We start from the raw sequence: 12,352 nt of genomic DNA, 5'->3' as shown, positions 1-12,352 counted from the left end.
CATAAGCTCAGGATAGAAACCCCTGTGTATGAGTGGTCATGGAAGATGTGAAGCTAGGGATAGTAAGGGGAATAACCATCACAATCGTCCCAGGAGTTATGGGCGTGCACATATGCTGAAAGGTGAGAGGCACTGTGTTAAAGGGTGGCATTCCCCCTAACGAAGTACCATGGTGCAAACAGGTAGAGAATGGGGTGGAGAAGGAAAAGGTGCTACGAGTGGAGATGGAAGATCCAACCCCTAGGGTGTGTAATGCAGATGTGGAGTGTAATCCAAGATTTTGGAAAGATGATGAGAGGTGATCACAGTGTGATATAGAAGAGGGTGGGATGGGAGGGAAGTGAAGTAAAGTGTGTGTGATATGCTCAAATGAAACACAAGCTGTACATGTACCTGAATTTCGTCTGCTTCGTGAGCCCCCTCTATTGAAGTTCACATACACAAAGCCATCCAAATCCTATACCTCAAAAGAAAAAACAGACGACGGTTTTGATTCATGCAATACAAAAGAATTGTACAAACCTGACATTGGACCTAGCTGAGATGATGAAAATGGATTGCCAAACGTTCCGAATGCCGTATATCCTCCATGATCGGAGAGGTGGCCAGCCTCACCAACCGGTCCGCATGTGGTAGCGAAACTGGTAGGAGGGTGTAAACATCACCATACTTGTTGCGATAGTACTCCTCAAAGTCCTCCTCTGTCATGTTAGTGAAATCTGGTGAAGGTGGAGTGTTGTCCTCCTCACCGAGTCCATAATGCCGTCTCAGGGTCTCCAATGATGGAGAAGCCTGATAAGACATCATAGGAATTGGAGAAGAAGGTGTCTGGGACATTGTGATTCAGTTACAAGTCATATCGTGTGCCTCGCACAAAGACTAGCTCTCCACAATATCCGCAAGATACCCTTTACAAGAGCACCGGCTCTAATACCATGTGAAGGAAACTACTGGGGTTTGCACTAAGGATACACAGAGTATACGACCACGACAAAAACATAAAGAGAGACACAGACACAGAGGTCAAAACTCAAACCCTAAACGTAAAACTCAAAAACTCAAACCCTAAATGCAAAACTCAAAACTCAAACACAAACAGAAGAAGGGAGAGAGAGAACACAACTCCGAAGTGAAAGAATGCTGTAAACGAATGTAAAAGTGTACAGTGTGCTCAAGGGCAGAGCAATGTCGAAGTGTGACATCCACCGAAGACAGATCCCAAGTCTATGACCACCAGTCGGAGTGTAGGAGTGTTGAATACTGAATGGCAGCAGGCTGGTCACCAAAACGCAAGAGTCTGGAGACTGGAAATTGGCAGTGTACCGCCGATCGGAGGCTAGAAACTGTGCACAGTCAGCTATAAACAACAGGCTGAAACAGTGTCTGAGAGTGTCAGGGCCTGCAATGCTGAAAACGCAGGCTGGCTGACCCTAGAGATGATGGACAGCAGACTGAACAGCATTCTGGGACAATCTGGAGCAATCGCCAGCAGCTGAGAGATGTCGCCTACACCAATGGACAAGCTGAAGATAATGTGGTTGCAGTCAATGATGGCTGGACAGCAAATGGAGACAGGCTAGAGGCTAGAAAATGGGCGCCAACAACAGCAGAGGGTGTGTGGGCTGGTGTAACCTGCAAACAAGGATGATGGCTGAATGGGGGCAGCCTATCTATTTAAAGATGTGGAAGGGCACCCCAAAAATTAGAGTTTTCACTAAACTCTCTCGAACCGCTCCCCATTTTAGGGTTTCCATTGAACTCTCTCGAACCACTCCCTGTTTTAGGGTTTTACTCTAAAAGAGCATTTTTAGTGTGTTTTGGGACTGTTTAAGAGGCTAATCAGCAAGTAATGCATATTTTAGCAACACCCTTTTGCCTACCACCACTAAAAGATGGCAACAGGGTCCTTTATACACTTGGACCCAATACGGATATGGATGCACTTCTTTTCTATGGGCCACTGGCACCTCCAATTTGGCTAGTGCCACTAGGCCCACTAGCCTCTCCTTGCCCCGCTTGTGCTTCATTAGCCCAATAGCCCAATGTGGTGTTGGATGAGAGGATTCATCCTCTTCTAGCTCAATATCCATACACTTTCGACACCAAAGATGGAGACTTACCATTACTTCTGCCAGTATATTTACGCAAGGCCCAATGTCTTTGTTGGAAACACATGTCAAGTGGTCTTTTACACGCGTTACGGTCCCCGATTTCTCCAATCCACAATAGTTGCACCGCCACTTCTTTGATTCGCCGAAGCCCTCGTATCCCTTGATTGGAGTGACGTGCCTCCAATATGGATCCAACGCCATGATATGATGATTAGCCTTTAGGTAATGGAAAAAGAAGAAGAAGAAGGAGGAGGCAATGGCCGCGGCGGCGGGCCGCAGGAGCTAGAGTGACCTGAGTGCGGACTAGGATCGCGATTCAGACTTGCCCCACGTAATGCGATTAGCCCCTAGATAACCCAACCCAAAACGGACTACAGGATGCCGAACGGCAGTCTATTGTTTTCATTTTGGTCCGAAACGGCCAACATGGAGGTTTGACAAATTTACATCAAAGAGATCTTCTGAAAGCATGGCTTGAAAAGAGGAGCATGTTTGGTCACGCTTCTAAGTTTACTAATGGGTTTCGGAAGGCTTTGTGCTATGGCCAAGGCACAAAGAATTCCAATGTACCGTAATTATCATGCTTTGCTCCTACTATCAAGATCATCAACTGCATGGGAGAAGTATCTACCATTGGTCAAGCATGCAATCAATCATACACTCCATGCTTCCACCAAGCGACCCCCATTTGAGATAGTTTATGGACGGCTTATTAAAAGCAACTTCAACTATGCTTTGGAGGCCTCATGTAGGAACTATAAGTCAGATCAACTAATTGTGGATATGGATCGAAGGTGGTCCAAGAAGCTATTTAGCTAACCTTGTTAAGCTAAAAATGCATTACAAACTGATAAGCTCATTTAAATCTGTCAGAGTGCAGCGGTGCGGAAGCGTAGGACTGAGAGAGAGAGAACGCAGAGAGAGAAGAGAGAGAGAGAGACAGTGGAAGATGAAGATCTGCTGTATAAAGTGTGCTGAATACAAAGATATACAGATATATACACGGGCGCAGTGCGCTGGACTGCGTGTCTCCACCTCGACGATGCAACCTGCTGTTCACCTCGAAGTCCGCTGCAGTCTGCACTGTCTCCTGTCTGAAATCTGCGAACAGAGACGGAATCTGCGTGTGCCACCGGTCTGTAATCTGCGAGCAGAGAAGTGTAGGAGACTGCTGGAGATGTCGGCTATTTATAGCCAGAAATCTGGGGAAAAATGAGGCACCAGAAAACTGCCTGTCGGCTGCATTAAATGCAGCCGACTGCCTGCACAGGTTGGACTGCCACGTGGCAGTCCGACTGTGCAGTCCGACTGCACACTGCTGTACCTGTCCGACTGCACCTGCCTGGCTGTGATCTCTAACACCCCCTCTCAGAGCCTGGGCAGGGTAGAAGCCTGAGGGATCTGGAATGTCACCGAAGTAGAGCCTGGGGAAGTGCCTTCGTAAACAAATCCGCAAGATTGTCCTCCGTCTTGCACTACTCCACAGTGATGGTCTCATCCAGAAGCTTTTCTCTGATGAAGTGGTACTGGATCTCTATGTGCTTCGTCTGGGTATGAAAAACAGGGTTCCGTGCCAAGGCAATGCAACTCTCATTGTCACATTGCAGCAAAGTAGGACGAGTCTGGGGGCACCCAAGCTCCTCCAACAATCTCCGAAGCCACACAGCCTCACATGTGGTGGAAGACGCGGCCCGATACTCCACCTCAGTAGACGAAAGGGCTACCGTGGGCTGCTTCTTGCTACTCCAAGAGATAACACCTGCACCCAAGGTAAAACAGTAACCTGTAGTAGACCGCCTGTGGTCCACATTACCGGCCCAATCTGAGTCGCTCCAACCTGCAAGTACAAGATCCGAACCATCTGTCCCTGCGGGAATCCCTAAATCAAACGTCCCCCTCAAATACCGAAGTATCCTCTGAGCAGCCTGCCAATGCACTGTGTTAGGTTCACTCATGAACCCTGCCAAGAGCCCAACAGCAAAACAAAGATCAACCCGAGTGTTGAGAAGCCAAATCAAGGATCCAATCAACTGACGATAGCGGAAAGCATCCGCCATAGGAGAAGCTGAATGGGAAGTGGCCTTCCAATTCGGATCCATAGGAGTAGAAAGGGTCCGACAATCCTCCATCTCAAAAGACACCAAGAGCTCCTGTACATATCTCTATTGAGAGATGAAGATCCCCCTCTGAGACTGATAAATCTCATGGCCCAAAAAGAAATGGAGTAGACCTGAGTCTGTCATCTCGAACGTCCGATGTAAAGCTGACTTCGTCTCTTGCACCTGCTGTGCATCATCACCTGTGACAATCAAATCATCAACATATAATACAAAAAGCACACAACCATCCTCGGAAGTGTGAACATAAAGCTGCGGATCGGCCATAGAACGCCGATATCCCAACTGAGACTGAAGGAACGAATCAATCTTCTCATTCCATGCACGAGGAGCCTGCTTGAGACCATACAAGGCCTTCTTCAACCTGTAGACTTTCCCATCTGAGGATCCAAAGCCAGGAGGCTGCTCAACATAGATCTCCTCCTTCAAATCACCATTGAGGAAGGCCGACTTCACATCCAGCTGGTAAACATGCCATCTCCTATGGCCAGCCAAGGCAAGAACGGCTGTAATGGTCGCCATACGAGCAGTGGGGGCAAAAGTATCATGACAATCAATCCCTGGGCGCTGTGCAAAACCTTTAGCAACAAGGCGAGCCTTGTGCTTATCCAAAGAACCATCGCTAAGGTATTTGGTCTTGAAGACCCATTTGACGCCAATCACCTTCTTATTCGGGGGGCGGGGCACGAGTGACCAAGTGCCATTCCTCTCAATAGCCTCCAACTCAGCTTCCATAGCTTTCTTCCATGGTGCAGACTGTAAAGCCTCCTTCACGGAGGTGGGCTCTCGATCCTGCATAACACGGGTCATCAAACAATAGTTAGAGCAAACAAGCTCCATAGAATGTGCCTGGTGCCGTCGTGACCGCCGCGAACCATCCTGCGGTCCCCACTCCTCAGGAACCCCCTCAATCCTTGAATCCCGAAGTGTGTCACAAGCCCATCGAGGAGGAGGCCGAACCTCCCCTCGTCTCTCTCCATCAGCTGAAGACTCTGGAATATCCACCGGTGGTAACTCCTCCAAGGTGACCGATGGAACAATAGACTCTGTGTCAGAAACAAAATCATAATCAAAAGGCACGGGCTCCAGTGGAACTGGAGAAGGAGCCCAACTCTCCCCTAGATCTCCAAGAACGGGATGCTCCTCACCCGTTGAGATAGCCGGAACCTCCACAAACCGCACATCACGGCTAGTGTACACATCCCGCTTGACGGGATCATACAATCGATAGCCTTGGGACTGGGAGCTGTAGCCAACAAATACCTGTCTTCGGGAAGCTGCTTCAAATTTATCACGGTGAGCCTTGGGAATGTGAACATAGGCATCACACCCAAAGACCCTAAAGTAAGAAACATCGGGCTTGGTCCCAAAGTAAGCCTCAAACGGGGTCATCCCTTCCATGGCCGAAGTAGGGGATCGATTAAGGATGTGGACTGCAGTAGCCACAGCCTCGGCCCACAGAACCTGAGGGGTCTGTCGGTGCTCCATCATGGTGCACGCCATCTCGATTACACTGCGGTTTTTCCGTTCAAGAATGCCATTTTCAAGAGAAGTGTTGGTATTGGCAAACTCCTAGTGAATACCTTTATCTGCACAAAACCGAGTAAACTCATTAGAAACAAATTCATCGCCCTTGTCGGATCGCAAGGTCTTCAATTTCCGGCCCGATCGGTTCTCCTCAAAGAGAAGCCAATCCTTGAAGTGTGAGAAAGCTTCTGACTTTAATGCCAAAAAATAGGCCCATGTCATCCTGCTGTAGTCATCTACGATCAACATGAGGTACGAGCTCCCACGCAAGGACTCATTCCTCATAGGGCCACATAGATCCGTAGATACAAGCTCCATCGATGAAGTAGACCGCCGCGAAGCTGTGTGGGGAATGGCATCCCTATGCTGCTTCCCCCGAATGCAAAAGACACATGGTTGCTGGCTCACCACTATATCCGGCAACCCTCGAACAAGCTGTCCACGTGACGCCCTCCGAAGATAATCATAGTTGAGGTGACCAAACCGAGCATGCCATAACTCTGACTATGACTGAGAGGTAAGAAGAAGAGTAGAGAGGGCAGTGGAAGACTTCAATTTATAAATGTCGTTATCCTCATATCCGGATGATAGAACCTTCCTCGATCCACGATCAAGGACTCGCACCATAGTAGTGTCAAACTCCACCAAAAGGCCAAGGGAACAAATCTTATGAACTGACAGGAGATGATACCCTAAGCCTAGTACATGCAAAACCTCTGAGGTATGGGTACCACCACGTCCATCTGAAATAAGCTGCATCTTACCCCGTCCTGCAATAGATACTGAAGAGCTATCTCCAATGAGAATCTGTCCACGCGAGGGTCGCAACTGGGCAACACCATCTGATGGAGTCGTGTGCCGAGAGGCACCACTATCAACGATCCACTCTCGAGCCTTGGGAGCCGTCATCGCAGCATCAGAAGCATTCGGTGAAGAGTCCTCAATGACAGCTAGATGAAGAAATGCAGCTGATGAGGGTGCAGCCACCGCTCCAGAATCCTTTGTGTCCTTGTTGGTGTCCTTCTTGTCTTTGTCAGGGCAATCCTTCTTCCAATGGCTAGTCTTTCCACAAAGATGACATGTGGATTCTTTGTCCTTGTCCTTGTGAGAGATCACAGCTAGGCAGGTGCAATCGGACAGGTACAGTAGTGTGCAGTCGGACTGCCACATGGCAGTCCGACCTGTGCAGGCAGTCGGTTGCATTTAATGCAGCCGACAGGCAGTTTTCTGGCTCCTCATTTTTCCCCAGATTTCTGGCTATAAATTATCGACATCTCCAGCAGTCTCCTACACTTCTCTGCTCGCAGATTACAGACCGGTGGCACGCGCAGATTCCGTCTCAGTTCGTAGATTTCAGACAGGAGACAGTGCAAACTGCAGCGGACTTCGAGGTGAACAGCAGGTTGCATCGTCAAGGTGGAGACACGCAGTCCAGCGCACTGCGCCCATGTATATATCTGTATATCTTTGTATTCAGCACACTTTATACAGCAGATCTTCATCTTCCACTGTCTCTCTCTCTCTCTCTTCTCTCTCTGCGTTCTCTCTCTCTCTGTCCTACGTTTCCGCACCGCTGCACTTTGACATGGTATCAGAGCAGTGTTAGAGGGCTGATTGAGCGCAGAACCAACCTGAAGAGGAGTTTCTATCGCGACACAAATTTGCGTTTTTAGTGTTTGAGGGCAGACAGGAGGGCTGCGCATTGGAACAAGGCTGAAGCGAGTGTGGGCGCACAGGAAAGGAGTCTAGGTGGTGGATTTGCTGTTGTTTACTGCTGTTTGACGCGGAGGAAGTTTGAGTTTTCAGCCTACAAGTGCAGGCTTTGCTTTTTCATTGTCTCCAGCGGGTGAAGAAGTTTCAGGACGCGGAAGAGCCTTAGCAGGCTGAGTTTTCACAGTCAGAGGGGGCTGCTTTTGCATTTGCGAAGGCATTACAGGTGAAGATGTCTATAGAGATTGACTTGGAGTTCTAGTCGATTATGGACCGGAAGGTGCCTGTCTTGCCGGCTCTTCCCGCAGATCAGAAGCTCGACGGCGACAACTACCGCATCTGGCGCGTCATGATGTTGGCCATCCTTGAGTCCTATGATTTGGCGGAGCTTGTACAAGAGATCGACCGGCCCTCAGTAAGAGATGAGTCCAAACTCTCTTTCGATGCTCGTGCGGAGTTGGTCAAGGCTCAGTCTCATTGGGACAAACTGAATGCCAGGATTCGTTCCTTTCTTTTTCTATCTTGTACTACAGCCGTGATAGCTCACATCGAGCACTTGACGGTGGCTCGGGAGATATGGCTGGAGCTTGATCAGATGTACAATCGGATGACCCTTATGAAGCGGGTTTCTTTGGAGGTACAGATGCGGACCTTGTTCGTAAACAAGTCTTCTTCGTTGCGGGAGCACATCAACAAGCTAAGGCAGCTTCAGAATGCGGGGAAGCCGATTTCCTCCGAAGATATGGCGATCACACTATTGTCCTAGTTGCCGCCACGATTCGGTACATTCTACTCTGCCCTTATTGCTTCGAGGCGAGAGTCTACTCTTCGTTGGGAAGAGTTGGTTCCTATGGTCTTGGACCAAGAGGAACAACTAAAGGGATAGAATGCTTCCAAGTCGGAGGTGCTGACAGGTCAAGCCTCTCAGAAGAAGGGGAAGGACCAAAAGAAGAAGAAGGGGGATAACAAGTCAAAGAAGGACAAGCAAAACATGTAATTACCAAAACTATTATTAAAAGAGAAACGCATTCCTAGAGAGTTTCTGTGTTCCATAAGCCGAACCCTAATTTGGGAGGATCCACTAATCTATTCATAGCCAAGCTACCCACTTGATGCCTTATCCTTGTTTTGTAGATCATATGAGCCCATACTCACTCTCCAATGAACATCACACTCCCATTGCTCTCATCGTTGCACCTATGCTGTTGTCTAATTGTTATTAGCCTCGGATGATTAGTTTCCAACACTTTTTGGGTGGTACACTTCTATATTTTGCCAAATCCTACCTCAGACTACTACATTTTTATTACCAGCCTACTACCCTTCCATTCCCAGCATTATTTTCACTCCAACAAGTAGTTAGAGTACTCAGGACCTATCTCTAATGGACGTCACACTCCCATTGCTCCCATTGCTCTACCATGGAGCATGTTGTACACTCTTTCCATCATTTACAACATTGATTTGTTCACTTTGAAGTTATCTTTCTTCTCTGTTTGTGTTTGTGTTTTGCATTTATTACATTATTGTCTAAGTTCTTGTGTTTTAGTCATGTTTGTACATTCTGTGTTTTCTCAATGCAAACCCTAGCATATCTTCACATACCCAACAACAACAAAAGCAGGAGCCCAACAAACATTAGCGTGAGTTGATCTTCCAAGAGAGTCAATGGTACTATCTCAAGATCCAAAGGTAGTTATTAAAGTAAGTTGGGGAGCTTTTACCTAAGCTAGCACCTCAAAAGAAAGAGCCTTTCCACATTTTTTAGAGCTCAACAATGTGACCTACCAATTCGAGCCATAGCAGCCAAAAACGTCAGAAACGTTTAGAAACGAAATGTTAGAAACATGTTTCGTAAGTTTTTTTCAAGAGGGGGTAAAATAAGAAATACGGGTTTTTTATATAGGTATTTTTTAATAGTTTTAACTAGAAAAAAGAGGATTTAAACCTCTATGGAACTCTCTCTTAAACAAAGAAAGGCCAATCAAGCTTGAGTGATAATACATGAGAGTCAATTGAGAATAATATGTTACATATCCATGATCCATTATTCACTTATATCAAAGTTAGTCTTTAGACAAGCTATACTGTGGTTCAAACCTCAAGCATTATGGTTCATACATATCACACAAAGAAAATTAAAATAAATATGTAAATAGCTCATGCACAATATGGACTGAGTCAAGTTGCAACATCATGATTCTCATTCCAAAACAAATTGACAAAATGTTAAAATCCAGAATGAATCATAATATATCATAAATAACTCATAAATGAGACTACATTGTATAATAATCAACTCTCAAGACAATAATAGAATCTAGATACTAGATTGACAAAGTTCAATAGCTAAACAAAATCCCATAAAAGTAAGTCTATCATCCAAAATCTTGAGTCCTCATGAGTCATTACTCATCATCATGATCATGTTTAACATTGCCCAACTGTTTTTATTAGAAACCTGATGTTTTCGGATCCCCTCTCCAAAAAAGAAAACAAAAGAACCCACATTTTTTACTATAAGAAATGTTTCTTACTTTAAGAAACATTTTGTAAGTTTCAAACTCAAAGAAACGCATTTCTTTGCTGCTATGATCGGAGCTACTCTCCAATTGAAAGATGCATCCAATGGTTCATGTGAATAATATTGTGAGTGGCACTACACTTCATTTCCATCGTTCCACAATGCCTTGCCAATTGTACTTAAAAACAACACACAACATATTTTTTACATGGCCTCCTTGGAACTTTTAATAAATCAAAATAAAAGAGGAATACCTGCTCTGCTTTTTTGTTGATGGAACATTGTCGATGCTTTGAGTATTGAGACTAATTTTGGTTATCTGTGCACTACCCTCATCATCCTCATCCTCATCCTCATCGTCGTCGAATGCACTAATCCTAAAGGTTCTTGTCTCTCGATTAAAATGGACTGGTCTATCTTTCCATGCAAAACTGTAAGTCAGAGCATACATAGCTATGTAAGTATAAAGATCATATGCTAGAAAACCTCGAACTTCAGACCATGCATATTAATGACTTTCTTCATCTCTACTTAGAGTTGAATTTAATGCCATGGTCTCAATAAAAAGCTCTGTTCTCAACTCCTGCCACCGCTAGACAATCGTTAGGCCCTAGAATTGGTTATTTCACTACTAACATCGAAGGCTTGATCCTTTTGCCTACCAATCACATGAGAAACAGAAACAAGGGATTGCTTTTAACTTTTGCGAAAGCTCACCGGAAGCCATGAGGAGAAGGCGAGTGTCGTTCTGAGACAGGACTGATAAGTTCGACATCACCATTCTTCTTGAATTTGGTAGAGAGGGCATCAAGCTCGTGTTTGAGGTCGTCCAAAGTCCAGTCTGGTTTAGGCTCGTAAAGCTGCTCGGGCAGGCGCAAGCTTGCACCCTTTGGCGTCAGACTGAGTCTGCTCAAGGGCGCTGGAGAAGCCATATTCTAAACCTTCAACGAGTTCAAACTGCATATTCCATTAGCACGTTCACAGACGGACGTGGCAATTAATGTCTCTCTCTCTCTCTTTCTCTAAAAAATACCATGGAGGTGCTGAAATTAAAGTAATTATCAGAGGGCTTTCATGCGGTGAGTATGTGAAACGACAACACAGTTTGCGTCGATGTTAAAGGTCAGTATTGACGAAGAGTGCCACGTTGCCTCTTGCATTTTATGTAGTTATAGAAGGTCAAACGTAGCAAACTATTAATAAACTTACATAGCTTGTCCTAAATTGCAAAAGTTACCAAACATATTAAAAAAGCCCATGATTTTTTGGGCAACCTCACATGAGAAGGTAATGAGCAGCCAATAGGCTTACCACCCTACATATGAAACTACTTAAGGACTTTATGAGTATACTCCTGTGTAGGTAGAGGAATCCCTTAGAATGACTGCGAATAATGTGCATACCAAGTATGTGAGGGGTATACCCCATGTCCTTCATCTCAAAGCTCTCCTCGAGTTGAGTCTTCAAATCATCTAGCTTCTCATGAGCACTCCCACGAAGCATGTCATCAACATATAGCACCAAAATGATAAGGCTACCATCATGGGTCTTGAGTCCAACTTATTATGAGCACTCTTAGCAAGCACGTCATCAACATACAGCACCAAATTGATAAGACTACCATCATGGGCCTTATTCCTGTAAAGACATGGATCTATAACGTTGTAGGAATAGCCTTGTGAATGCATAAAAGCATCAAACTTGTGGCACCATCCTCTAGGTGCACGCTTAAGTCCATAGAGACTCTTTCCCAACTGGCACACCAAGTGTTCCTTGCCCTTATCCAAACAAAGCTCTTAGGCTACTGCATATAAATGTCCTCATGTAGATCCTCGTGTAAGAAAGCCATTTTCATATCTATTTAATAAAGCTCCAAATTTAGTTGTGCAACTAAGGCCAAAACCAAGTAAAGGGTTGTCATCTTCACCGTAGGGAGGAATATCTCATCAAAGTCAACCCCCTTTTCCTATTTAAAACCCACATACATTGTCATCACCTTGTTTGATGGAACCTGTAATAGTGTAGTAGGTATAAAACCAATGATGATGCAAGGTAACATGGAAGGAACCCCCAAACTAAGAAGCCAACACTGCGAGTAAGAGGATTTTGAATATCAATCAACTAAGTAGCATAAAGTGAATAAGCAACAAGGATGTGATCATATGAACTGTACTCCAAGGCATTTATCTCTTCAATCTCCTAACAGTGGGCTTAATAATGTTGCCACCATCAAAAGACTTGGTATTATCTTGCACTTTCCCTTTGCCTTTTTCTACAACTACCATTACACATTTTATGGTAAAGTGGTCTTACATGACCTTATTGCCCGCAATAATGAAAGTGAGAGAGGACTTAGGACCACA

The 12,352-nt window shown here is 45.5% G+C and overlaps 1 protein-coding gene across 5 annotated transcripts in view; it reads right to left on the bottom strand.

The window, feature by feature from the left end:
- The window catches only part of LOC148019236 (mRNA export factor GLE1-like), a 150,493-nt gene extending 139,383 nt beyond the window's left edge, over positions 1-11,110 (bottom strand). For 4 of the 5 annotated variants that reach the window (XM_087660829.1, XM_087660827.1, XM_087660828.1 and 1 more), the window contains exons 1-2: positions 10,707-11,110; positions 10,244-10,420 (exon numbers count right to left, since the gene is read on the bottom strand). In XM_087660829.1, the coding sequence (XP_087516955.1) occupies positions 10,244-10,420; positions 10,707-10,921 (392 nt within the window). In that variant the 5' untranslated portion in view covers positions 10,922-11,110. Of the gene's footprint in view, positions 1-10,243; positions 10,421-10,706 lie in introns of those variants that run through there. The other variant, XM_087660830.1, reaches the window with a different exon arrangement.
- Positions 11,111-12,352: the final 1,242 nt, after the last annotated feature.

Source organism: Lygodium microphyllum, chromosome 20 (genome assembly GCF_053477565.2).
Source record: "Lygodium microphyllum isolate KBCC chromosome 20, Lygodium_microphyllum_v1.1.10, whole genome shotgun sequence".
Classification (NCBI taxonomy): domain Eukaryota; kingdom Viridiplantae; phylum Streptophyta; class Polypodiopsida; order Schizaeales; family Lygodiaceae; genus Lygodium; species Lygodium microphyllum.
This window is presented reverse-complemented; position numbering and strand designations above follow the sequence as displayed.